At 41.2% G+C, this 22,730-nt stretch overlaps 4 protein-coding genes across 4 annotated transcripts in view; 2 read left to right on the forward strand and 2 right to left on the reverse strand.

Annotated features, from left to right (window-relative positions):
- cfap61 (cilia and flagella associated protein 61) overlaps nucleotides 1-3,319 on the reverse strand; it is a 46,147-nt gene extending 42,828 nt beyond the window's left edge. The window contains exons 1-5 of the mRNA XM_085373146.1: nucleotides 3,177-3,319; nucleotides 1,912-2,062; nucleotides 1,673-1,749; nucleotides 1,423-1,490; nucleotides 1,215-1,335 (exon numbers count right to left, since the gene is read on the reverse strand). Coding sequence (XP_085229272.1) covers nucleotides 1,215-1,335; nucleotides 1,423-1,490; nucleotides 1,673-1,749; nucleotides 1,912-2,062; nucleotides 3,177-3,319 — 560 coding nt within the window. The remainder of the gene's footprint in view (nucleotides 1-1,214; nucleotides 1,336-1,422; nucleotides 1,491-1,672; nucleotides 1,750-1,911; nucleotides 2,063-3,176) is intronic.
- A 511-nt stretch (nucleotides 3,320-3,830) lies between these two features.
- Nucleotides 3,831-11,179, forward strand: crnkl1 (crooked neck pre-mRNA splicing factor 1). The gene is made up of 14 exons (XM_085371814.1): nucleotides 3,831-3,995; nucleotides 5,567-5,719; nucleotides 6,002-6,093; nucleotides 6,306-6,464; nucleotides 6,819-6,985; nucleotides 7,536-7,714; nucleotides 7,816-7,986; nucleotides 8,249-8,440; nucleotides 8,599-8,658; nucleotides 8,773-8,853; nucleotides 9,266-9,505; nucleotides 10,088-10,189; nucleotides 10,315-10,563; nucleotides 10,734-11,179. The coding sequence occupies exons 1-14, from the start codon at nucleotides 3,948-3,950 to the stop codon at nucleotides 11,103-11,105; spliced, it is 2,265 nt and encodes a 754-aa protein (XP_085227940.1). The 5' UTR covers nucleotides 3,831-3,947; the 3' UTR covers nucleotides 11,106-11,179.
- On the reverse strand, nucleotides 11,033-14,487 carry naa20 (N-alpha-acetyltransferase 20, NatB catalytic subunit). The gene is made up of 6 exons (XM_085371815.1): nucleotides 14,396-14,487; nucleotides 13,813-13,837; nucleotides 13,550-13,640; nucleotides 12,641-12,776; nucleotides 12,400-12,545; nucleotides 11,033-11,460 (listed from the first exon to the last, which is right to left on the reverse strand). The coding sequence occupies exons 1-6, from the start codon at nucleotides 14,446-14,448 to the stop codon at nucleotides 11,375-11,377; spliced, it is 537 nt and encodes a 178-aa protein (XP_085227941.1). The 5' UTR covers nucleotides 14,449-14,487; the 3' UTR covers nucleotides 11,033-11,374.
- A 6,305-nt stretch (nucleotides 14,488-20,792) lies between these two features.
- Nucleotides 20,793-22,730, forward strand: part of col12a1b (collagen, type XII, alpha 1b) — a 150,831-nt gene continuing 148,893 nt past the window's right edge. The window contains exons 1-2 of the mRNA XM_085372145.1: nucleotides 20,793-20,957; nucleotides 21,643-21,758. Coding sequence (XP_085228271.1) covers nucleotides 21,680-21,758 — 79 coding nt within the window. The 5' untranslated portion in view covers nucleotides 20,793-20,957; nucleotides 21,643-21,679. The remainder of the gene's footprint in view (nucleotides 20,958-21,642; nucleotides 21,759-22,730) is intronic.

Consider the following 22,730-nt stretch of genomic DNA (forward strand, 5'->3'; position numbering starts at 1 on the left):
CAGATAAAGATAACACAACACAGGAAAAAAGCAACCGTACCATATCATGTAAGACTGTAAAAGGTACAATTCATCAGGTGGACACAAATAAGAAGGTAATATCTTGTGGAAGTTTGATAAAACAGTTCATTTCTAACATTTCAGTGCAGCTATGTAGTGTAGTGGTTTACGCATTCATGTGACAGGCAAAAGACCTACAGCCCCAGATCCCCTTGGGATGTCTGAGGAAGGGTATCTGGTGCAAAAAGTCTGCCAAAGAAACATGTGGAGCTTCCCTCTGTACTTCCTACTACTGAGAGAAAGTTCTTCTGCCACCTGGTGGCCAAAAAGAAAATAAATTCAGCTTTAACTTTACCAGGTGTGCTGTGGAATGATCACTTTTGCTCAGGGAGGTATATACACACACACACACACACACACACACACACACACACATATATATATATATATATATATATATATATATATATATATATATATATATATATACATACATATACACACATATATATATAATATATATATATATGTGTGTATATGTATATATATATATATATTATATATATATATATATACATACACACACATATACACACACACACACATATATATATATATATATATATATATATATATATATATATATATATATATATATATATATATATATATATATAATTACCCTCATTGTAATTACTGTTGAATTTTCCATCACAGCTTGCTAATAATATGCCAAAGCGCTGTAAAGTTATATCAACTTTATCTACTTATAAAGTTGTTTCCTTGTTAGATGCACTTTATGACAGGTTTAGAAAAATCCTTAACAAAGGCAAGAATTTATGGATCAGGAAAGCTATTTAATTTCCCCTTGTCACTGGAAAAGGTAATGAGCTGGCTCCACTGTTCTCCTGAAGTTCCTTCTGTCTGTTTTGCATTTTCTCTGTTTTCTCTGGCAGTTCTACGTTTACCACTCCTAAAAACATCCTTGGTTAAACCTGCATCTTCTGTGCCAGAACTCTTAAGCATTATTTAACAGCCTATTGTAAGTTCAGTCATGAAATAAACTGCTGTGCTCATAGAATCTTAGTTCCTATGAGTTCTTCATCACATCTTACATCAAAATTCAAGTGAATAAATGTTTATTTATAGTACATATAGTGCTCTTTTATTCACTCTACTGTTTAGTAGCCTGGGAAGGAATCAGTGGAAATCACCTGGCTGCGCGGACAATAGGCCGGGGACAGTGAGCTTTTCTGTGGCAGATCAGTGCCAAGCACTGAGGCCCGGGGTCGGTCACACGCTCCAACGGCTCAAATATTTCATCCAGCGCTGGCTCTGCAAGCACAAAAAACACCTGCATGGGCCTCTTGGAAATTAATGCTTAAGTGAATTATAGAATTTAACTTGCTAAATCGAAATCACCTAAACTACCAACGTGTGGGCTGAGCAGACAGACGTATTCAAGCTCAGCAATGGCGTTAAAGATGGCCCTGCGAAACAAAGCGCATCAAGAAAAATGATCATTTTACACATAATGCATTCAGCTTTCAGGACGTGCATACTGTGCTTGCTTCTAATCAAAGTGCATTGTAGTATCTCCCTTGCACTGATATATGAATCTCATCGAATGATACAAGAATTTTTTTAAAAAGGGCTTTTTTTTTTATCATACCTCATTATCTCTTTCACACTTGCTGTGGTGAAATTCGGCTGTGCCACAAAAAGGTGGAGGAAAAGTGTGTTGAAAGGCTGCAGAAAGACGACAGTTTAATCCACTGCAGGTGTGAGCTCAGTTCATTTCATTTCATCTAAGCAGAGCATGGGCACTTGGCCACATTATTTCCAGCAGATGTTAATTGTCTCTACTTAATGAAAACCTTATGTTAAAATCAGTGAATAAAAGGTACAGACTGTGCATTGTCCAACACTGAAGTGTTCCTGCATGAAAGCTTCCCACTGCGTCTGATCCACCAGATCTCCAATAGGGTGATCAAAGAAGGAAGCGTGGCCTAGGATGTCGCCCTTTTCATTGGTCAGAGTCACAGCCAGGTTAGCTTTCTCTCTGAACAAACATGACAAGAAAGTTCAGTGATGGTCTCTGTAAGGGTTTGAAATTAACTGAGAGCACAGATGTCTACATTAATCACCACATAACTGTGATGAGAGAGTGGCATCCACCACATGTTATCAGAGACAACTTGGTCCTCTTGGATCCTCCAAAGGAAAACTGAAAGAAATAGTTTGAAGCAGTTGCTATGACCGCCAGGTGGAAGTGGGAGAGCTGAGAGAAGAGCACCAGTTGAGGTGGTTAAAGCGTGTGAATCCCTCTTAGGTGAGGTGTTTTGGGGATGTATAAGCCCCCATAGCAGGCACCACACTGCCCTTAGAGGTGGGGAAAAAATCAGTATATCATCGTATTACTAAATTTTGTGTGGCAATATTGTTTTGATACAATAAATTAAAAATATTCTTTGAATACTATGAACAAGAGGCGTAAGCCCACACACCACCATTCTCTGATAATGTTACCTGACATTATGAAAAAATTTCAACTGTGTAATAAAAATAGAAAAAAAATCTAACCCAGAGCTTTACAAAGTTACCCCCCCCAACAAAAAAACAACAACAAAAAAACGAAAAACAACTGATTGCCACTTGTGGTGCAATCAGCAATCATTGCCTGAAGCTCTCACAAACACTTTTGATCACCAGGCGATTGCACAGGTCGCCTGATAGGAGGCAACCTTTCGGCAAACAGTTGTAGTCTGACTTTGACCGACTGCAATCATTTGCAGAGAGATTTTCGAGACCTAACTCCCATCCCCTCCAACACTATAATTCTCCTACAGTTCTCAGCATGAAAACTGATGTGAGCAAATAAACAAGAATAGATATTACACTATTCTATTCTTGTTTATTTGCTCACATTTGCTTAGACATTACACTTAAGACAAGAATAAACCACCAGTCTGTGCAGAACAACAGTAATGTTATATCACAGCTATATATCAAAGAGACGATAGAAATCTTTTCAGAGACTGCATAATTCCAAAATAATTATCTAACAGTGTTTAAAACAACTTATTCAGCTTGTAGGTGTGTTTGTGTGCAGAGAGCATCTAGTTTACGGTCTAAACTCTGCTGCTGAGATGTTTAAGAAGAAAAACTTTTCTCACAGCAGATGAATAACATTGACTCTTCCAAACACCGCCTGCGCAGATGGACTAATGAGGCCGTCTATCTCTTCAGCGTCCGCGGACTCGCTTCTCCTCACGGTCACGGTTTCCTCCCGGGCGCTGTCTGAGGTTACAGTCTGCATCGTCACCCGTATTATATGGATAAATAGTAATAACAAAACTAAAGCAGACAAAAGACGGCCCTTTTGTAATAAACTATAATATCAGGCTGGTGGATAGAAGAAGGTGAAATAGTAAATAAATATAAATGAATTCAGCTCACTGTTTTCACCTATAAAGAAACCAAACCCAGTTGCCATAGTAACGTAACGCCAGAACTCCCGCGGTTTAACCGGAAGTCATACAGCAACCTTTTAAAGAACTAAAATCAGTCTAGAAACGAGTTTTTAGTCTTCATCAAAACTTCCTTAAACTGGACAAATGAACTCAACTGAAGTCCGTTATAGTGAATATATTCTCTATATCGGACAACGTACATATAAACTATTCAAAATGGCATTGGCGAACAAACGGTAGATGGCAGCAACACGTCTGCGTTTTGAACAAAAAGACAAAGAAGAAGACGCGGGGCATTGTTTTTTTTTTTTTTTTTTTTTTTTTTTTTTTACGCGGGGCATTGTGGTTACTGTCATGGTGGCTGACGCTCGGTGAGACGGAAACGTTTCGCTGTCTTTTTGCGCCGTTCGGTAGTTGTCGGGACAGTTTAAGTGAGGTTTTTAACGTTGTTTGTTGGTTAAACCTGCCATCAGAATGGCGTCTACGGCGGCAGGGAAACAGCGGATACCGAAGGTGGCGAAGGTAAGCGAACAGAGCAGTATCAGAGCTCCAGGCTAATGCTAACATAGAACTCGGGCTAACGGAGCAGAACTAAAATCTAATCTCATCTTTTCACTGCCAAGGTTACTCACAAAAACGTGCTACACTGTAGTAGTTTTAGGGGTATTTTACCTGCTTAACAGGTAGTTCTGTGGTCTGAGTTTCACACAAGTTACATTAGCTGTAAACTTTCACCACGCTCTGCTTTGTTTTGGCTTCCATGTGTTTTACGTGTGCTTAATTTATTCTTGTTTATATTAAGATTTAAAATCTGGCACATTTGCGTTCCTTTGTGTCTTTAAAGTTAGAAATGTGTTTAAACATGTATGCAGTTTCTGAAAAATGACTATTATAGTAATAGGACTGTGTGGACTGTGATTGTGTTTGCAGGCGACAGTGTGATCTGTATTGAGAGTAGGGAGCTTCTGGAGGTATATGGAAGCAAGACAGAATACATGTGTGTAAATGAGAGGGAGACGGGTGTACCAGTGAAGCTGAAAGCAGTAGAGGAATTGATGGTGGATGAGTTTGAGTATCCGAAATCAACCATCCAAAGCAACGGACAATGCGCAAGAGTGGTAAAGAAGAGAGTGCAAGCAGGGTGGAGAGGAATGTCAGGGGTGATTTCTGACATGATAGAGGCAAATGAGAAAGGAAAAGCTTACAAGATGACAGTGAGACCTGCAGTGATGCACGGTTTGGAGACTGAAACTCACAGGAAGCAGAGCTGAAGGTCAGAAACAGCTCTCACCAGTTACTTTGAAGACAAAGTTAGAGGCAGAGATGGTTCCAACATGTGCAGAGGAGGGCTAGTGGATATACTGGTCAAAGGATGTTGAAGGTGGAGCTGGCAGGCAGGAGGAAAAGAGGAAGATGGATGGATGCTGTGAAGAAGGACATACAGAGGGTTGGTATGACAGAGGATGATGCTGGCATAGGGTGAAATGGGGATAAATGAGCCATTTGTGACTCCTAAAGCAGCGGTCCCCAACCTTTTTTGAGCCATGGACCGGTTTATGCCCGACATTATTTTCACGGACCGGCCTTAAGGTGTTGCGGATAAATACAACAAAATAAAACTAGTACCGGTACCGGGGAAAAAAAGAAGATTTATTCATAACACACCTGAAAAGACCCAGGAAAACAGAGTTAACGATAAAAACGATAACAAAATAACGCTGAAAACTGATAAAAACCCTGAAAACCATACATTTCACACCTGAGCTTCAACTCTCGTGGCCCGGTACCAAACGACTCACGGACCAGTACTGGCCCGGGGGTTGGGGACCGCTGTCCTAAAGGGAGGAGTCAAAAGAAGAATAAGATGATGATGGAACAGTCGCCTCAAGGTGCTTTATATTGTAAGGTAACATAAGCGATTAAAAACTCCAACAATCAGGAGAACTTGGTATCTATGGGGAGGAAGAACTCTATTTTAACAGGAACCAGCAGAAGCAGGTTCAGGGAGAAGCTGTCTGCTATGACCAGTTGCGGGGAAGAGAAGAAAGACCAACTTTATGCTCACGCTAATTGTATTTTGTGATGTGTTTTAGGTGAAGAATAAAGCTCCGGCAGAGGTTCAGATCACTGCAGAGCAGCTGCTAAGGGAAGCCAAAGAGAGAGAGCTCGAACTCCTGCCACCACCACCGAAACAGAAGATCACCGATCAGGAGGAGCTCAATGACTACAAACTGAGGAAGAGGAAGGTAAGCGCTTCCATCATATTTTCTCTGCTGGTAGTGTTCACATTGCTCTTACTCATACCGCCCTTTCGGCAAGAATTTTTAACAGCTTTATTTATGTTTTAAAAAGCCAGCATAAAATATTTGAAGTGTGTTGCTCTCTTGTTTTACTTTTGCTCTAATAATCATGTTTAGTTAAACAAATGTGTTTGTAGTTTTAATCTAACCGGAAAATTTGAGATGTTTCCAGCACACACAAATATGTTTTTATAGTTTTTGGACATGACGAATATCTTTTTCTTTCAGAGCTTTGAGGACAACATCAGGAAGAACCGGACCGTCATCAGTAACTGGATCAAATACGCACAATGGGAGGAAAGTCTGAAGGAGATCCAGAGGTACTGAGGCAAAATCTGCTGAAAGTCAGAATATTAAATGGCTACAACTTCGCAGGGGTCCAATCACAAACATCTTAATCTTGGTCGTACTGAAATAAGTGGAATTGGTCATCACATCTTTTAACATTTTAGTAAACTTTTTAGAAATATTTCTCATGCCCATGTGTCTGCATGGTCCACTTTTACCTCACCAACGGTTACCCTCGTTTCAGAGCTCGTTCCATTTACGAGCGGGCGCTAGATGTCGATCATCGCAACGTCACTCTGTGGCTAAAGTACGCCGAGATAGAGATGAAAAGCCGCCAGGTGAACCATGCCCGCAACATCTGGGACAGAGCCATCACCATCCTCCCCCGAGTCAACCAGTTCTGGTAGGACTTAAAAATCATTTAATTGCTTTATTTATTTCTTGATTGTTTTGTTTTCTAAAATATCAGCAGGCTTTGACAAGTGGCACAGTCACAATTTTCAGTCCTTTTTTGTAGTTAAAGATTAAATAAATGCATTTGTTGGCTGATACTTTATTGACGCTTATCTAACAATAGAGTAGCTGAGATGTAATCGGACGTAAACAATGTGTTTTAAACTTTGAAAAGTGCATCGTGTGTGAGTGTGAGTCTGCTTGTGATTGTACAGCTCTGATGGAGAGTCTTTGCTGTGCATCTGTTGTCTGTTTTTGTTAAATCTTCTGTGTGTAATATTTTGAATGCTGTTCCTTTGCACAGGTACAAGTACACCTACATGGAGGAGATGCTGGGAAACATCGCCGGCTGCAGGCAGGTCTTTGAGCGATGGATGGAATGGGAGCCTGAAGAGCAGGCCTGGCACTCTTACATCAACTTTGAGCTGCGCTACAAGGAGGTGGAGAAAGCCCGCACCATTTATGAGCGATATATCCTTTTGTTGCTTTACTAACATGCAGGATACTGGGAATTGTTTCCCCACAGTTAAATTCAAACAATATAATAAAACTTTAAAATACAGAAACAAAAAGCGCGATCAGGGTGATGGTCTGAGTCGTCCCACAGAGCCTGAGTTCATTATTATCAGGGCTGTTTTCTTCTCAAAGCTACAAATTATGTTCTCTGAAAGACAACAGAGGTTGCTGTCAGACTTCCTCTTTATATGTTTATGTAAACTATAATATCACTTTTTATCAACTCACCTTCAAGGTGGAAGAATAAACCCTAAAATACTGATTAACCTTGAGGAATGCCTTTTCCTTGCCTCACCTGGTTCCCCGTCTCTGTGTGTGGTCGGGGCTTCACAAGCCACACAGAACCATCTCTTCTGTTGGAGCATTTCTCCCCAGTTTTCTTCATCCTCCACCTCCATCTAGCTGTCTTTACTGTTGCTGAACACTTTATTCATGCTATTATTTTATTCTGATTGTTTTATCTCACGACCTTTGTGATGGTGCGTTTGCCTTAACGTCGCTGCACTTGTCATCGTTCACCCTGAGGTGAAAAACTGGATCAAGTACGCTCGCTTCGAAGAGAAGCACGGCTACATCGCCCACGGCAGGAAGGTGTACGAGCGGGCAGTGGAGTTCTTTGGGGAGGAACATGTAGATGAAAACCTCTTTGTGGCCTTCGCCAGGTTTGAGGAGACTCAGAAGGAGGCGAGTGCAGCTCAGACTTCTCAAACTTCTTTCTGGCTTTCATTTTGTTGGAGATCATATTGTGAAATGTATTTATTTACTTTTGTTCTCTACCTTTGCAGTTCGAGCGAGTCCGGGTGATCTATAAGTACGCTTTGGACAGAATCCCTAAACATCAGGCACAGGAGCTCTTCAAAAACTACACCATGTTTGAGAAGAAGTTTGGAGACCGCAGAGGAATCGAGGATGTCATCGTCAGCAAGCGAAGGTTCCAGTACGAAGAGGAAGTTAAGGTATCAGTTTTAAGGAATTACGTCTGGAAATCTGTAGAAAGTGGAACAAAGGAGGAAGATGGGTTCATTTTCCTTGTCTACAGATTTAACGCCCTGATTGGTTTGTTTTCTCTGTACTGGTGTAAGAAACAAAATAGGCTTCGTATTTGGGGTTTTCGCTTAATTGTTAACTTGCAGGTTTTATGTCACCTACTCTGCTGTTTGGGAAAGTTACGGGGAAAATGAAATGCTAAAAAAATAAATCATACACTCATAATCCCAGGCGAATCCACACAACTACGACGCCTGGTTCGATTACCTCCGTCTGGTGGAGAGCGACGCCGACGCAGATACGGTGAGAGATGTCTATGAAAGAGCCATCGCCAACATCCCACCCATCCAGGAGAAGAGACACTGGAGGCGATACATCTACCTGTGGATCAACTACGGTCTGTATGAGGAGCTCGAGGTCAAGGTGGGTCCATCATTCGGCATCTTGTTAACCTCCAACAAAGTAAAGGACACAGATCTGAATCATGTTCTCAAGCAACAGACATAACCAGGCTGTAAAGAAATGTAAAACGAGACGTCTGACAGTGATGTGTGCGATTAAACAAAACTCTGTGATGGCAGGATCCCGAGAGAACGAGGCAGGTTTATCAGGCCTGTCTGGAACTCATCCCCCACAAGAAGGTAATTTACACATTAAAGGCCGCACCTCTTCAGTGAAACCACTCATGCATTATAGTAAAGGTGTTCTTGTGTAAAGGTGTTCACCTGATTGTGTCTGTCGTTGTTTTGTTTCAGTTCACATTTGCTAAGATTTGGCTGCTCTTTGCTCAGTTTGAGATCCGACAGAAGAACCTGCAGGCAGCCAGAAAGATCATGGTAAGATTCCTCAGATGCACGTGCAAAACCACCACACGTTGTGCAGTCAGATGTAAACTGAACGCATAGAGTGCTGTATTATGTTACATTTTGGGTGACTTAATAAGTAGTTTTTAAAAAACGAGCTTCCGTTCATACTTTCTTGTATCAGTCTTTTTGCAGAGGATGGGGGTAGAGCAAAAAGTGTCTTTTAAAGTAATAAAAGCAAAACTTAAAATCAGGCGAAAGAAAACGGAATGAGAACTGCAAAAAGAAAACTTTTGCAGAACAAAGGCATCTCCTCTTCCTCGCCTCCAGTGCCCCTCTTGCTCTATGCCGAGTTCAGTCAGATGAATGTAACTCACTGGCTCCACAGGAAGAATGGCATCAGCGTCTGTGTCCGCTTTCTTCTCATCAGTATTTCTCTCCTCAGGGCACGGCGATCGGGAAATGCCCGAAGAACAAACTGCTGAAGGGCTACATCGAGCTGGAGCTGCAGCTGCGAGAGTTCGACCGCTGTAGAAAGCTGTACGAGAAATACCTCGAGTTCACCCCCGAAAACTGCACCACCTGGATCAAGTTTGCTGAACTGGAGACAATCCTGGGAGACATCGAGCGGGCTCGGGCCATCTTCGAACTCGCCATCGGGCAGCCACGGCTGGACATGCCAGAGGTAACTGGAAACCTCTCACACAAATGCTGCCCCCTGGTGGCGAAAGTTAAATAGCATTTTAATGATGGGAGGAAAAGAAATGCCTTCTTACCTATTTTTGGAATACTTTTAAATCAGGGGTCATGTGAAGGAAGAGGAGAAGAAGCCTGGTGAGTGAGATACAGTGGGTGCGTCACAGTGACGCACTCAAGTGTGGTGTTCAGGTTTTGAACTTATTCGACTGTTTTTAAAGCTTCTTATTGTGATTTTTGTGAACATCACATTTCATCATCAGTTTTTACTGTCACAGTAATCCATCTCCTACAGTGTACTCCATTCATAGGACAGGAACCCAGACTAAACAGTTGATAGGCAGCTTCATGTAATCCTGGATTAGTGTTCATGAAGCAAAGTGAGATCAAAGTCAAGCTAGGTTTCTGTTTAAAAATCGTAACATTTTGTAAAATGATCCTTTATTTTAATTTCTTTTAAAAACCTTCCCGTAGCTTCATTTTCACTGAAATATGTTCGACTTCTTATCTCACGCTTGACATTGCTGCCCTGCTGATGAATTCAGTGCACTCACGTCTGTTATGCCCGCAGGTTCTGTGGAAGTCCTATATCGACTTTGAGATTGAGCAGGAAGAGTTTGAAAACACCAGAAACCTTTACAAAAGGCTACTGCAGCGCACTCAGCACGTCAAGGTGAGAGCTGCACTCCACAAACCTGATCCCAGATCTAACAAACTGTCTATAGTAAAAATATTTCATGGCTTTCGTGTGACCTGCCAGCCATCAAGCTCTGTGCTTACCGTCTTCTTCTCCTGCAGGTTTGGATCAGCTACGCCAAGTTCGAGCTGTCGGTGGACGGCCCCGACCGACTGCAGAAGTGCCGGCAGATCTATGAGGAGGCCAATAGGAGCATGAGGAATTGCGAGGAGAAGGAGGAGAGGCTGATGCTGCTCGAGTCCTGGAGAGACTTCGAGAAGGAGTTCGGCACAGACAGCACTAGAGAGCGGGTGAGGAAGCTGCTGCCGGAGAAGGTGAAGAAGAGGAGGAAGCTGACTGCCGAGGATGGGGTAAGAGATGGACAATGTCACAGCTGGATGGTGACAGCCACCAGAAATGTTTTCTCAAATACTGATTTTTTTTTTTTATATACACAAAAATAACTAATGGATTAATTAAAAACCTAATTTACAATAATTGGATCGTTCTTATTTGTCCTGATATAATTCCATCCCATCAGTCGGACGCTGGCTGGGAAGAGTACTACGATTACATCTTTCCAGAGGACGCCGCCAATCAGCCCAACCTCAAGCTGCTCGCCATGGCCAAGATGTGGAAGAAGCAGCAGGTCATCACAGAAGACGACGAGACGCTTCCAGAAAATGGTCCGCCGGCAGCTGAAGAGACAACAAAACAGTCTGTGGAGGCGGCAGCTTCTCCTGAGAATCGGCTGACGACTGCGTCCAGCAGAGAAACTGCGGCTGAGACTGAACAGGAGAAAACGTACGACGACAGAGACGACGACAACGACAGCAGCAGCAGCGAGAGTGAGGAGGAGGAGAAAGGTGGAGAGAGGAAGGAGAGCAGGAGCAGCGAGGAAGATAAAGAGTAAATTCCCCGCTCAGGGACTCGAAGGGAGCAGACAGTCTGGATTTTTCTAGTATTTTTTTATTTTTATTTTTTTTAAACGAGTCTTTATTGTATGTTTTCTTTGTGCGATTACACAAACATCAGCTCAAAGTCACGTGTTGTGTGTTCTTTTTCTAAATGTTCATTTAATATTTACAGTAGATGAAACTCTTTGTAGGACCAGTGGCTCTCTGAGGAATGACAGTTTATCAATGTACGAGTATCACAGAGTCAGAGAGCCACAGTCTGCTGTTATTCGATGTCCTCGGGTCTGACGGGGTGCGGCAGTGGGATGATCGACTTCTTCTCCGTGTCTCTGGACAGAGCTTTCCTCATGTCTGAAGGTGAAAGGCAGCAGGTTTTGTCCTTTAGTAACACACTTCGTAAATTAATAAAAACCATGTAAATTTATTTTAAGTTTAGAGCAGAAGGCACAGAGCTGTCGGTGAGCTGAACGGGGCTGTATTAGAGTCTCTCACTGTTGTTTCAGCTGTTTCAAAACTAACATCAGCAGTTAAATTAAAAGTTTAAGTATTCTGTCAGTGCACCAACGTTTAAGATCCACACCGGTCAGACTGACAGCAATCGGAAAACGATAAAACATCTGATGATGGAACACTGTACAGCATACCGGGGCTAATGGTAATGGCCTGTATTTGTATAGCACTTTACACATCCAGCCATCCACCCATTCACACACTGGTGATGGCAAGCTACATTGTAGCCACAGCCACCCTGGGGCGCACTGACAGAGGAGATGAACCTGAACGAGTGTCAAATTTCTCAAGAGAGGTTGAACTTGAGACAGACCCCCATGTGGAACATCTGTCACATGAGAGATATTCAAGTCCTTACCAATTTGAAAACAAATTTGGGTGGCTGTGGCTCGGGAGGTAGAGCACGTCATCGACTATCTCCAAGGTTAGTAGATGACCTGTAGTTGGTTGGTGGTTTGAGGCACTTTTGGGGGTCAAATGCACTCGAATACAGTTCAGATACATGTTGCTTCATGCAGATCATAAAAATCAGTTGTTTACATCCTGCTGCAGAGGTCAGAATAATTCATGATGATGCTAAAAGCTGCCGTACATCTGTGCACCAATTCAAGTCTCCTGGATCGTTTTAATATTGCTCATTGCTATGGTAACGTCTCTGTGCAAATCACATCAGCTGTGAGTTTAACAGCTGGGGAAGGCAATAAAGGAAGCAACTTTCTGATTGGCTGCAGATGCAGTTAGAAACCTTTCTGAGATAAAATGACTCTGCTGCGATCTTACCATAAGCATCTTCATCTGGCTCTCCATTGCTGGCAGAGTAATACTCTATGACTGTCCTGTACACGCTGTAGCCCAGACGTTTGTACATGTTCACTGCCACCTGGTTGGACACTCGTACGAACAGATCCACGAAGAATCCGCCTTTCCTACAACAGGTCAAAGTCACAGACGTCAAAAATCAAGAGATTTGAAAATGTGAGGGATAGGCTCGCACAGTTTTCATCCCAGTCCTGATACGAACCTCTCTGAGATCTCCTCCAGCATTTCCATGAGTTTGGCGGCCAGGCCAAGCCGTCTGAACTCCGGGGCCACGGACAGAGCGGTGACGTGGCCGTGCCACTCCTCGCGAGCCACAGATCCCTCCGCCTTCCCCATAACTGCAAGAAAGTTCCACATGACCTCAGACTCAGGCGAGAGTCACAGGGTTTATTTTAAACTGTCCAGGATCTGTTCTAAATCTGCACCCTCTGTTCAAACAGGCTTGCGTATAGCTGCAGGTCTGCTCAGCGCGCCACCTTCAGTGTCTAAATCATGTCAGAATGAAACGGCACCACATGCTGTACAAATAAATGAATCAATGCATAATTAGCTTTAGTCATCCATAACACACTTCCTTTGGAGGAGTCATCTGTAGCCTGTCTCCAAACCTTTGAACAGGTAAGGAGGCAGTCTTTGGACGTTTACAACTCAATAAATGTGTGAGAGAGTTTCACAGCATCACAGAGCAGTCAGGTTAGGGCTCATCTTTCCATGGATCAGCCCTCTGTTATTCTAGGCTTTTTGAAGGCCTCCCCGTAAAATGACCTGCTGCTCTGACCTTTCTTTTTTTGTGTGGTACATGGAAAAGCTGCACATGAATCAGGTTGGATATGAAACAAAACAGGATCAGAATCATGCCCTGCCCTTGTGGTGTCATCGCTGCACAGAAGTTTTGTTCTGATTTTAGTTTGAGGGGGAATGGACACATTTTGGACAAGGCAGAACATATGTAGACCGACACTCCCATCCTTCTCCACAAACTACACCCAGATGTCAGATGTAAATATATGTATTTTCCTGTATGACTTATTATTATGTCATTTTAGAGGCTAGCATGGTTTCTCGACAGTTAAAAGATGACCTTAACCTCTGTGGAGGCAGGAGGACTTACTGTAGCCCATCAGTTCTCCTCCAGGAGCCTCAGCAACAATAAAGTACTCCGGCCAGTGAGCGAGGTACTGCAGGTAAAACGGGATCCCATACTGGAGGTCAAAGGTTAAAGAAAACTATCCAGAGTAAGAGGAAACACACTTAAAATACGCTTTATATAATGTCAGGTACTCCTTATTATTACTGCATCGGTGTAATTAAATGTGGATGCCATCCACGGGTGGGCCCTGAAGCTTAAATAAGCAGAACACAGGTAAAGGATACAGTCTCTGTGAGAGGATCCAGGTTTCTGATGGACAAAACACACAAAAACATCAATGAGCCGTTAACATTCACATCCAATTATCCATTTCCTACCAAGCCCTTTCGTTATTCTAACATGGAGAGAAACGAACAAAACTCAACAGAAATAACGGCAAATTTATAATTTTTAGCATCACATATGGGCATTTAAGTTACGCAAATAGCCTAAATGTTTCCGTTGTGTCTATAGGAAAATTCGGCATGTCTTTGCTCGACTTACACCCACAGACTTTAATTCCACACACACATATATATACACAGCTTCTTCTTAATCCTGCGTGGTCTCGGTGTGCCGAGTATGTAGCAGCTTTGCCAACAAAACTATAATTTTCAGTTATTAAACGTAGAAGGTTGTTTAACAACATGCTGAAAGTGTTGAGGTCTGTATGACCCGAGTCGCTAAATGATGTGATTTTTGCATGAAGTTTGGTCAGGAATGGCGCAGCCGCACACCGAACACACAAGCTGCATCCATTCCCATCAGTCACACCAGAAACAGCGTTAAATTACAGCTTATGTGCTAAAAGAACGAAACCCTACTCACATATTGTTGAATTTAAACAAATCATCGCATGTAAACGGCCGCAGAGTTGTCATCTTGGCTCACTGTAGCGTGACCTTTCACCCCACAGAGACAACGAGATATCGGCTACCTTTAGGAGGCGATGAAAAAGGAGCAGCGTCCCCAAAGGGATAAGGCAGGTACTACACTATTGACAAAAACTACATTTTTAAGGGTTTGTAATTTTACCGTCGCAGAATCAGCTGATTAATTTCAGTATATTTAAGGTTTGCCTTCATGCTATAAAAACTGTATTTGAAAAGTATTTTTACCCATGGCAGCTTATACGATGAGCCTGGTGTCAGAATGTATGTTAAAAAAAAAAGACCTTTCATATGCTTTAACTTTTGTTCAGCCAGCTATCCCACATGGTGATATGACCCTCGAACGTTTGTCCAAAATGCACTTTGAAGTTTTCTGCAGTGAATTCTCAAAGAGCAGGTCAAACATCCAGAGTATCGGTTCCTCTGCATCACAGATGTTAAACGGGTGCAGTTCAGCTGTTAAACTATGATACTGATACTCATATAAAAACAAACTGCAAGATTAAGTCTTTGCATTGTGACTCTTGGGTTGCGTGTAATATTTATTTGCAGTTTTTAACGGAGCATAAAGTTATTTTTCAGTTGTTTTTCATTGTCCTTATGCATTTCAGCCCACTCCTATGTACTTTGAGGGCATTTAACTCAGAAAATATTCATAATATGAATGTAAAATTTTGCATTAAATAAACTTCAGTAAAGTTATTATTCTTTTTCTTAATTATTCTGGGGGTGGTCATGTGGGAGCCTTTCTCATATTTGACTGATTTGAAAACTTCGAACAAAAGCAACAAAAAATGTCTTTCTTCTGCCAGGGGAGGGCGCCATATCCAAATAAATCAACAGAGACTTGAGGACAGACTGACAGTGAAGCCTCTGTAATCTGTGTGCAAGGATTAATGAGACATTTAATCTTCTTAATAATGAGATATTGTTTGGAGTGTTCGTGTATATGTGCAAAAATAAGAGAAAGGAGAATCCAGCAGGGAGCACTATGAGAAACCTTCTGAGAATACATGTTTCTCTTGGCACAGACCTCACGTTCATCTGCAGTTTCTGTTGGGTGGGTTCTTCTCTGTTGTCTGTTTTAATTCACCCGAGCATGTCAGCCCCGGGCCACTTCTGCTATCAGCCCACACCCACCACAGATCATTTAACACTTTAAAGTACCCAGATGAGCTGCAGCTCCCATCTGAATGAAAACCAACAGAAAGGAATCTGCTGTGAAAGATAACATGCTGCTTCTGTGATTAAACAGTGCTGAAAACCACAGACAGAGACACAAAGAGAGTAACTGCTACCTGTCTGCATAAAATAACACTAATGCTGGAGAAATATTTAAGTAATAAGCAGCAGGGGTGGTTGGAAATGTGTCTGTGCTGCTGTTCTCCTGAGCTGATGAGAGCTTCTCAGCCTCCAGGAGGTGCTAAATAGTCCATTCTTCATTTCGTTGAACATGATTTAACAGCTGATTTTGTTGTAAAAATGGTGGTATGATAGACACTAAGGTTATAACACAATACAATTTATTTCTAAACAACATTGCTGCACTCCATTCCTGTACCTTTTGTTTAAAATAGTTTAAAAGTAACCAAATGTAATAAAATCTACCTTGAGCTGCTCCCGTGTCAAAAGAGGCCACCACAGTGGAACCGAACAAAAGCTTGACACAGATTGTGTAAAAATAACCACTTAACCTTTGTGTCTAAAAGATACCAAATGAAGGTAAACTAGGGCTGGGCTGTACTTTTGTGTAATACCAATTTGCTCCACAAGATGGCGCAGGAGGTTGACATCCACTGGTCAAACATTGCCCCCTCCTGGTGAAGGTTTTACTTCAGTTCTTAGGTCCTTTAAAAAGCGTAACGGCATTTTTGTTTAGTTACATATGCTAAATACAACACATGCCTGTCAATGTGACATGTAAATGTAACAGATTTTCTTATGTTGCCTTTTTGTCATATTGTTTATTGGTTTGAGACAAAAGTTTTTTGTAACATGTTAATCCTAGTTTTTCATCAGTTAGGATTGTTACAAGCTCACATGTATACATTTGAGGGCTCTACAACTACCTTTAGATTAGTTGCGAGTTAAGATTTATTTCATCTTAAAGTTACAGTGAGTCTTTTTCTGTTTTGTTTTTTTGTTATTTAACAGGAAAAAAGCTTGTATGCTCATAAATATCCATTTATTAGTGTGTATTTACATCTTTTAAAAACTGATGTGTAGTTGTAAACTTAGAATTAATCTATTAAAAATACATAGGAGCAGGTTTGTGGAAGCCGCCACGTTGCCGTGGCTTCCACGTGGAGGAGATGAATGCCGTCATTCTGTCTAATTATGTTTTGGGTAGTTGCCTAGAGATGGACCACATATGTAGTAAACCTTACAAGTTACTTTAAATATCAAGACCATAAATAGCTCCTTCAAACTATATAGCCCCTGAACTGAAGCCAAGGCTCTAAAACAAACATAAAATAAATAAATAAATAAATAAATAATAATAATAACAAAGTTATTTATATAGCACTCTTCAAAACACAGAGTTACAAAGTGCTTCACAGTTCAAATAAGAGCCACACACTGAAGATAAATGTACATGTTAAAACATACAAACACATAAATACACACATAATCAGCCACACCGACAAACATTTATTCCAACATACACACATACATGCACACATGGTTTCAAACTATGGCAACGAATGAAGGGAACGGATTAATGAAACTCTATAAAAAAGAGTTTTCAGCATTCGCTTAAAACAAATAACCGATCTGATTGACTGAGGAAGGCTGTTCCACAGTTTGAGCGCTACAACCTCAAAAGCACAGATCACCTCTGTTTTTAAAATCACAGCGAGGATAGGAAGGCCCTGGTTAGACGATTGAGAGGTCGGCTGCATGGATAAGATGTTAGAAGCTCAGGTAAATAAGCAGCTATATAAGTTTATAACAGAATTTTATAGTAGATCCTGAATTACACTGAAAGCCAGTGAAGGGATGCAAGGATAGGTGTAATATGAGACTGCCAGCTAGTTTTGTTAGCAGCCTTGCTGCTGCCTATTGAAGATGAGCTTTGGTGGACTGAGAGACACATGTGAAAAGTAAATTGCAATAATCAAAGTGTGTACTAAAAGTTTAAGATGACTTACTGACATTAAAAGTTTGATTTTCACAATATTTCTCAAATGAAGGAAACAAGACTGGGTGATCTTTGAGATATGATTTTCAAAATTCAGCTGCTGATCAAAAGTGATACCGAGGTTTTTAGCAGATGATTGTATATTATTGGTGAGGGGGCCGTTGTACTGAATACCTGCCTTAGCTGCCTGGGCTGAGCACTGGAACCTCAGGTCTACAGGAACTGAGAATTAGAATAGATCCCATTAATAATGGCAAAAAACAAAATCAAAACAGGAGACAGGAGAGGTTGTTGAGCTCGACAGAAAAATGTCACTGTGTGTCATCTGCATAGTAGTGGTAGGAGATTCCAATAAAACCATCAATTTGTTGGCTCAGCGGTAACATATATAAAAGAAACAGAACTGGTCCATGGATTGAGCCCTGGGGCACTCCACATACGAGCATTACAGATTACAATATACATCGATTAATATGAATTCTGAAATATTTGTTTGATAAGTATGAAGAAAACCATTTGAGAGCAGTGCCACTGATGCCAACCCAGTTTTGTAGTCTGCTAATAAGAGTAGCATGATCAACAGTATCAAAGGCTTCAGATAAGCCGAGCAGGACTAAAATGGGATGTTCAGCCTCATCCGAGCGCATAAGGTTGCCGTTAGTAATTTTCAATAATGTCTGTAACCGCATTGGAATTTATCAAAGATGTTTCCTTCAACAATCTGAAGGAGCTGACAAGCATAAACTTTCTCAAGGAGTTTGGAAATAAATGAGAGTTTGGAAATTTGCCTTTAATTGTTTTAAACAGTGGGATCTAAGGAGGGTTTTTTTAGTAGAGGAAAGATGCCGGCTGTTTTAAAGTAATCTGGAACTGACTGATAAAAAGGGACTGATTGACAATAGAGAGAAGCTGGAGGAGATGACAGGGAGAAACTCTTTAATGAATTTAGGAGGCATAATGTCGGTTTGGCAGGGTAAAGTGCGGATATGTGAGACTATATCCAAAAGAGCTATTGAAGAAATGGTTTGAACTCAGACAACAGAAATGGGTGAGTGACTTGGGTGGTTAAAGGGGTACAGACTTGAGCTGTGATCTGATACTATTGATCTTGCCGGTGAATTTTTTCGCAGTCATTAGAAGATATTGGAGTGATAGCAAAGTGAGGAGGATGAAGAAGTTTGTTGTTGGTATCAAATAAAAACTTTAGATTATGTCTGTTATCGTTAATCAAACTAGAAAAATATACTACTACTACTACTACAACTACTATTACTAATAACAATATTAATAATACATTTTATTTATAGGCACCTTTAAGACCCTCAAGGTCACCTTACAATAATACAATAACAGTAGCAACAGCAAAATAACATTTAAACATAAGGTAAAATATGCAGTTCTCGTGTATTTTGTGAGTTGGATGAGTGTAAATAATAACTCCTTCATATGGAAATAGTGAACATGGAGATTAGTCTTTTTCCATCAACATTCAGCTCGTGATCATTTATTGCCAACATAGTCAAAAGTACTTATCGTCAGTAGAATAGACATTCAACCCTGCCGTCTGCAGACAGCTATGGGCCGGCTAAGCAACAACAACCACAGCTGGTTGTAAGTTAACATTTCGCCAGTTAATATTTTTTTATTAAATCACACTTTTCCTCTCATATATACACTGCATTCTCACATTATATGAGAGTTAATTCAGAAAAGTTCAGGACATCCCCACTCTCCTCCAATGACACCTTACTGCTATCACTGGACAGAACTGAGCTTTTCTTAATCATCGACTCTTATTCAAAATGTAAAAGCACACTCCAGAGTAAATTGATGTGGAAACCCAGCATAATGACAGCTGAGGTAAACAGTGTGCTGACAGCCTACACTCACTACAGATGAACAGTGGCCAGACTTGTTTGAGCTACAGCAACCACTGTAGTTAGGATTCTGTTGTTGTTGAAATGGGAGGAGTTAAAAAAACAGAACTCAGTTGATTGCAGTCTTTTGTCCATTGGTGAGGTTTTACACACTGTACCTTTAAAATTGTGAAAACTTGGATATTTTTGGAAAAGATAGCAAAAATAATTTAATTGATACCCTTAAAAGTTGGAAAATATCAATGTTCAGAAAATCATAACTCAGGTTGCTGCGTTGAATTTGAGAAAGTTTTGACAGTTGGGTTTAAAAAATAATAATTAAAGAGGCCCCATAACAAAGGATTACAACAGCCAAGCAATTTCAGAGTTACTTTAACAAATTTTGGGAGCAGAAACTTTAGAAATAAGGGTGGATTTTTTTTATGTGCTTTGACAAATTGTCAGTTACTGTATTTTGTGGTATCTACTGTACCAAATTATAGGTTCAGTTGGAAGTACTGGTGGTACCATCCCTCAGTGCCCTAATATTTTAGGACTCATAGGGTGCTGTGTAAGACTAAAATCAATGATGGTCTAAGTGGAGTGTATGAACATGTAATCATTTGGGGGAAGTTAATAATTTTGGGGTCATTTTGCCTCTGCACACCAGAGTTGCCAGTATCATACAGTGGAGTCTTGATAATGTAACAATTTATTTTGGATACCTTAAAAACAGATGAATGCTGGAAGCCACAGATCAACTTTGGAGCTATTATAGTAAAATCTACATCCTGTCCTTTTAAAAAATATAATAAATATCTGGACTTCCTTTAAGACACTGCATGTATATTCTTTATATTATGAGTAACCTTTCAGATCACAGAGTGGAACTGAGTTGAAGCAGCTGCTCCAGTTTAGTGAGCTCCTGCCAGGACCCCAGAAACTTCAGTTCCGGCCCTGGACTCCAGATTAAAAAGGAAAAGACTGACGCGGGGTTTCGTTTACTAGACTGTGTAATATTTTCCCGTTGATTCACAAAATTTAAAGTGGGTAAAAACCTCTGACAGTTTTCCCCCACTAATCCCCCGCGACCCCGCTCTGCTGCTGTCTCCTTGCGGCCGAGACGCACAGAAGCCCTTCATCACCGGAAAGGAATGCAGAAAACTATGTAAAAGTTTCCGAGTGTGTGAGTCCTTCCGTGCTGCATTTTCAGAGGTTACACATCACTTTTGGCCCGGCTGGATGTCGTAAGAGCTCGCGGCGGGGTAGGCAGAGCTGGGAGCAGCCCCCCTGTTAAGTAGCAGATTGTGTGGAGACTCTTCCCACTTGGAAGGAGGCTCGCCGACGCGTCTGGGAAGCAGAAATCCGCGGAGCGCCCTGACTTCAACTCCGTACCACCTCACTCTCCCCTGTGTCGGGCTGGGGGTCTACAGCGAAACCTTTATCCTTTTAATTTTTTTTCTTTTTAAGCAAAACTAAAATTCAGCCAGCCATCTCTATAGGTCAGTCGTGCATGGTTTTTACATTTTTGGTACCATCTGTGGGGGATTATTTTTGTCACGACTTATTACAGGCTTTTTTCAGGTTTAAATGTTGAGTTATCTGAATTCAATAATATTCCATTCATTTCTATATTTATTTGGACTATTTTGTGAATGCGTGGATTCTTTCTCGACATTGCCGTGCGTAATTGTGCACGGCGCTACGGCTCAACTCGCCATTAAGATAAAATGGAAAGACTTTGTGCCCGTTAGAGTGGGTCATTTTCATCAGGCGGAGATATGAAATACTTGATTGGAGTCTGCAGAGTTAATGCAACAATAACTCGAGCTCCTTTAGAAAGTGGAAAAACGGAATTTTACGGGGAAAGATGAGCTAATGATTTGCTTTTGTGGGATTTTTGTCGGAAGTTTTAAAAGTTTCAATATGTAGATTTTGGCGAGTTTTACACATTTATACATATGAAGTTTGTCGTGTAAGTCTTTTGTCGCTGCTTGTGGAACTTTTTCAAGCGTCAGGATGACTTTCAGACTCATTCCTCTCTCCAAAGCGGCGTATTCTGATAACTTTTCAGCCTGATGTAGATTTGAATGAAGATTAATGAGCTCCGAGGTTCTCGTTCAGATAGGATTAACAGTCTTATGAAGCCCTGAGGGAGTTTAACTGCCTCCTTGGTTCCTCTCGCAGTTTCATTCATGCACTGCTGAGACCAGCGGAGCCGAAGATGAAGAGCAGGCTCTCTCTGGCAGCGGTTGCTGCCGTCCTGGCACTGCTGCTGTCCTCCTCTCAGGCCCAGGAGCAAGGTAAAGCCGCTCCTCCTCCTCCACTTCTTTTAATTCAACACATCTGAATTCTTCCACCTCCTCTCACCTCTGTCTCTCCTCTGCCTGCTGTGTGTAGCTGCACTTTTAGTCTAAATGAATAAAAAAAATCACTGAAGCAAATGTGTACCTGTGGATTGATTTGTTTGAACTTCTGATTTTAACTTCTGTTTGATGATTTTTTGTGATCCAGTGATTCACTTTTCCATCAAGAATTTCTGCTTGAAGAGAAAAACGACCCCAGCTTGAAATACATTGAGTTTGAGTTTCTAGACGGGAGGGTTTTTGTATTATTACTTTTGTTTTCGAAGCATGTCAAACCGTGAAGTTCAACTTTAATGAGAGCACGAATGCAGCTCAGATTTAATTGTGTAGTTAGATGTGGCTTCATGTTGGTGATTAACAAAAAAAAAAATCAGATATACGGTGAGAATATCATCACCTTTTTCCTGTAATTGAAAACCAAAGCAGTCTTGTTCTTAAATGTTGAAAGGAAAAAAATGTGATTAAAATTAAATGCAGTCTAAGTTTTTAACGCCAGGTGGCGCCGTTGCTCGAAATCCCCGACTGCATTTTACTACAGATTACATTCCTCCAGTTTTAAAAAAGTAGAAGAGGAAAAAAGGAGGGAGGAAAAAGCCCTCCCTACGTCTTTTCTCCTGATGGAACGGAAAGACAAAATATGAGTTTCGCGTTATTTTCCAGAGGTTTCAGAGGTTAGGACAGGAGACAACTGGCTGCACTGAAATCTGGATCATCCCAGAATAAAAGCAGAAGAAAGCACAGTTAAAAAAGAAAGAAGGAAAGTTTCTTCTTCTCTCCTTTCCAAGAGACTTTCTGACCTCCTGAGACCCCCTCTCTGTCTTTAATGTCCCAACGGGGGGCCCTGGCTGCCTTTCCAGGGGTCACGGCACAGTAATGGGTCACATATATTCCACAATAGTTTGATGCTAG

Source organism: Diplotaxodon limnothrissa, linkage group LG15 (genome assembly GCF_057381915.1).
Source record: "Diplotaxodon limnothrissa isolate DT_005_m linkage group LG15, D_limnothrissa_male_GT1.1, whole genome shotgun sequence".
Lineage (NCBI taxonomy): Eukaryota > Metazoa > Chordata > Actinopteri > Cichliformes > Cichlidae > Diplotaxodon > Diplotaxodon limnothrissa.

What these genes read in the sequence shown, in the direction of transcription:
- naa20 (XM_085371815.1), bottom strand. Translation starts at nt 14,448, where the DNA reads ATGACAACTCTGCGGCCGTTTACATGCGATGATTTGTTTAAATTCAAC. An exon ending in TGGATCCTCTCACAGAGACT is followed by an intron (nt 13,641 to 13,812) that starts GTATCCTTTACC and finishes TTTGACCTCCAG; the next exon opens with TATGGGATCCCGTTTTACCT. An exon ending in CTGGAGGAGATCTCAGAGAG is followed by an intron (nt 12,546 to 12,640) that starts GTTCGTATCAGG and finishes GACCTGTTGTAG; the next exon opens with GAAAGGCGGATTCTTCGTGG.
- crnkl1 (XM_085371814.1), top strand. Translation starts at nt 3,948, where the DNA reads ATGGCGTCTACGGCGGCAGGGAAACAGCGGATACCGAAGGTGGCGAAG. An exon ending in GGATACCGAAGGTGGCGAAG is followed by an intron (nt 3,996 to 5,566) that starts GTAAGCGAACAG and finishes GATGTGTTTTAG; the next exon opens with GTGAAGAATAAAGCTCCGGC. An exon ending in AGTACGAAGAGGAAGTTAAG is followed by an intron (nt 7,987 to 8,248) that starts GTATCAGTTTTA and finishes TCATAATCCCAG; the next exon opens with GCGAATCCACACAACTACGA.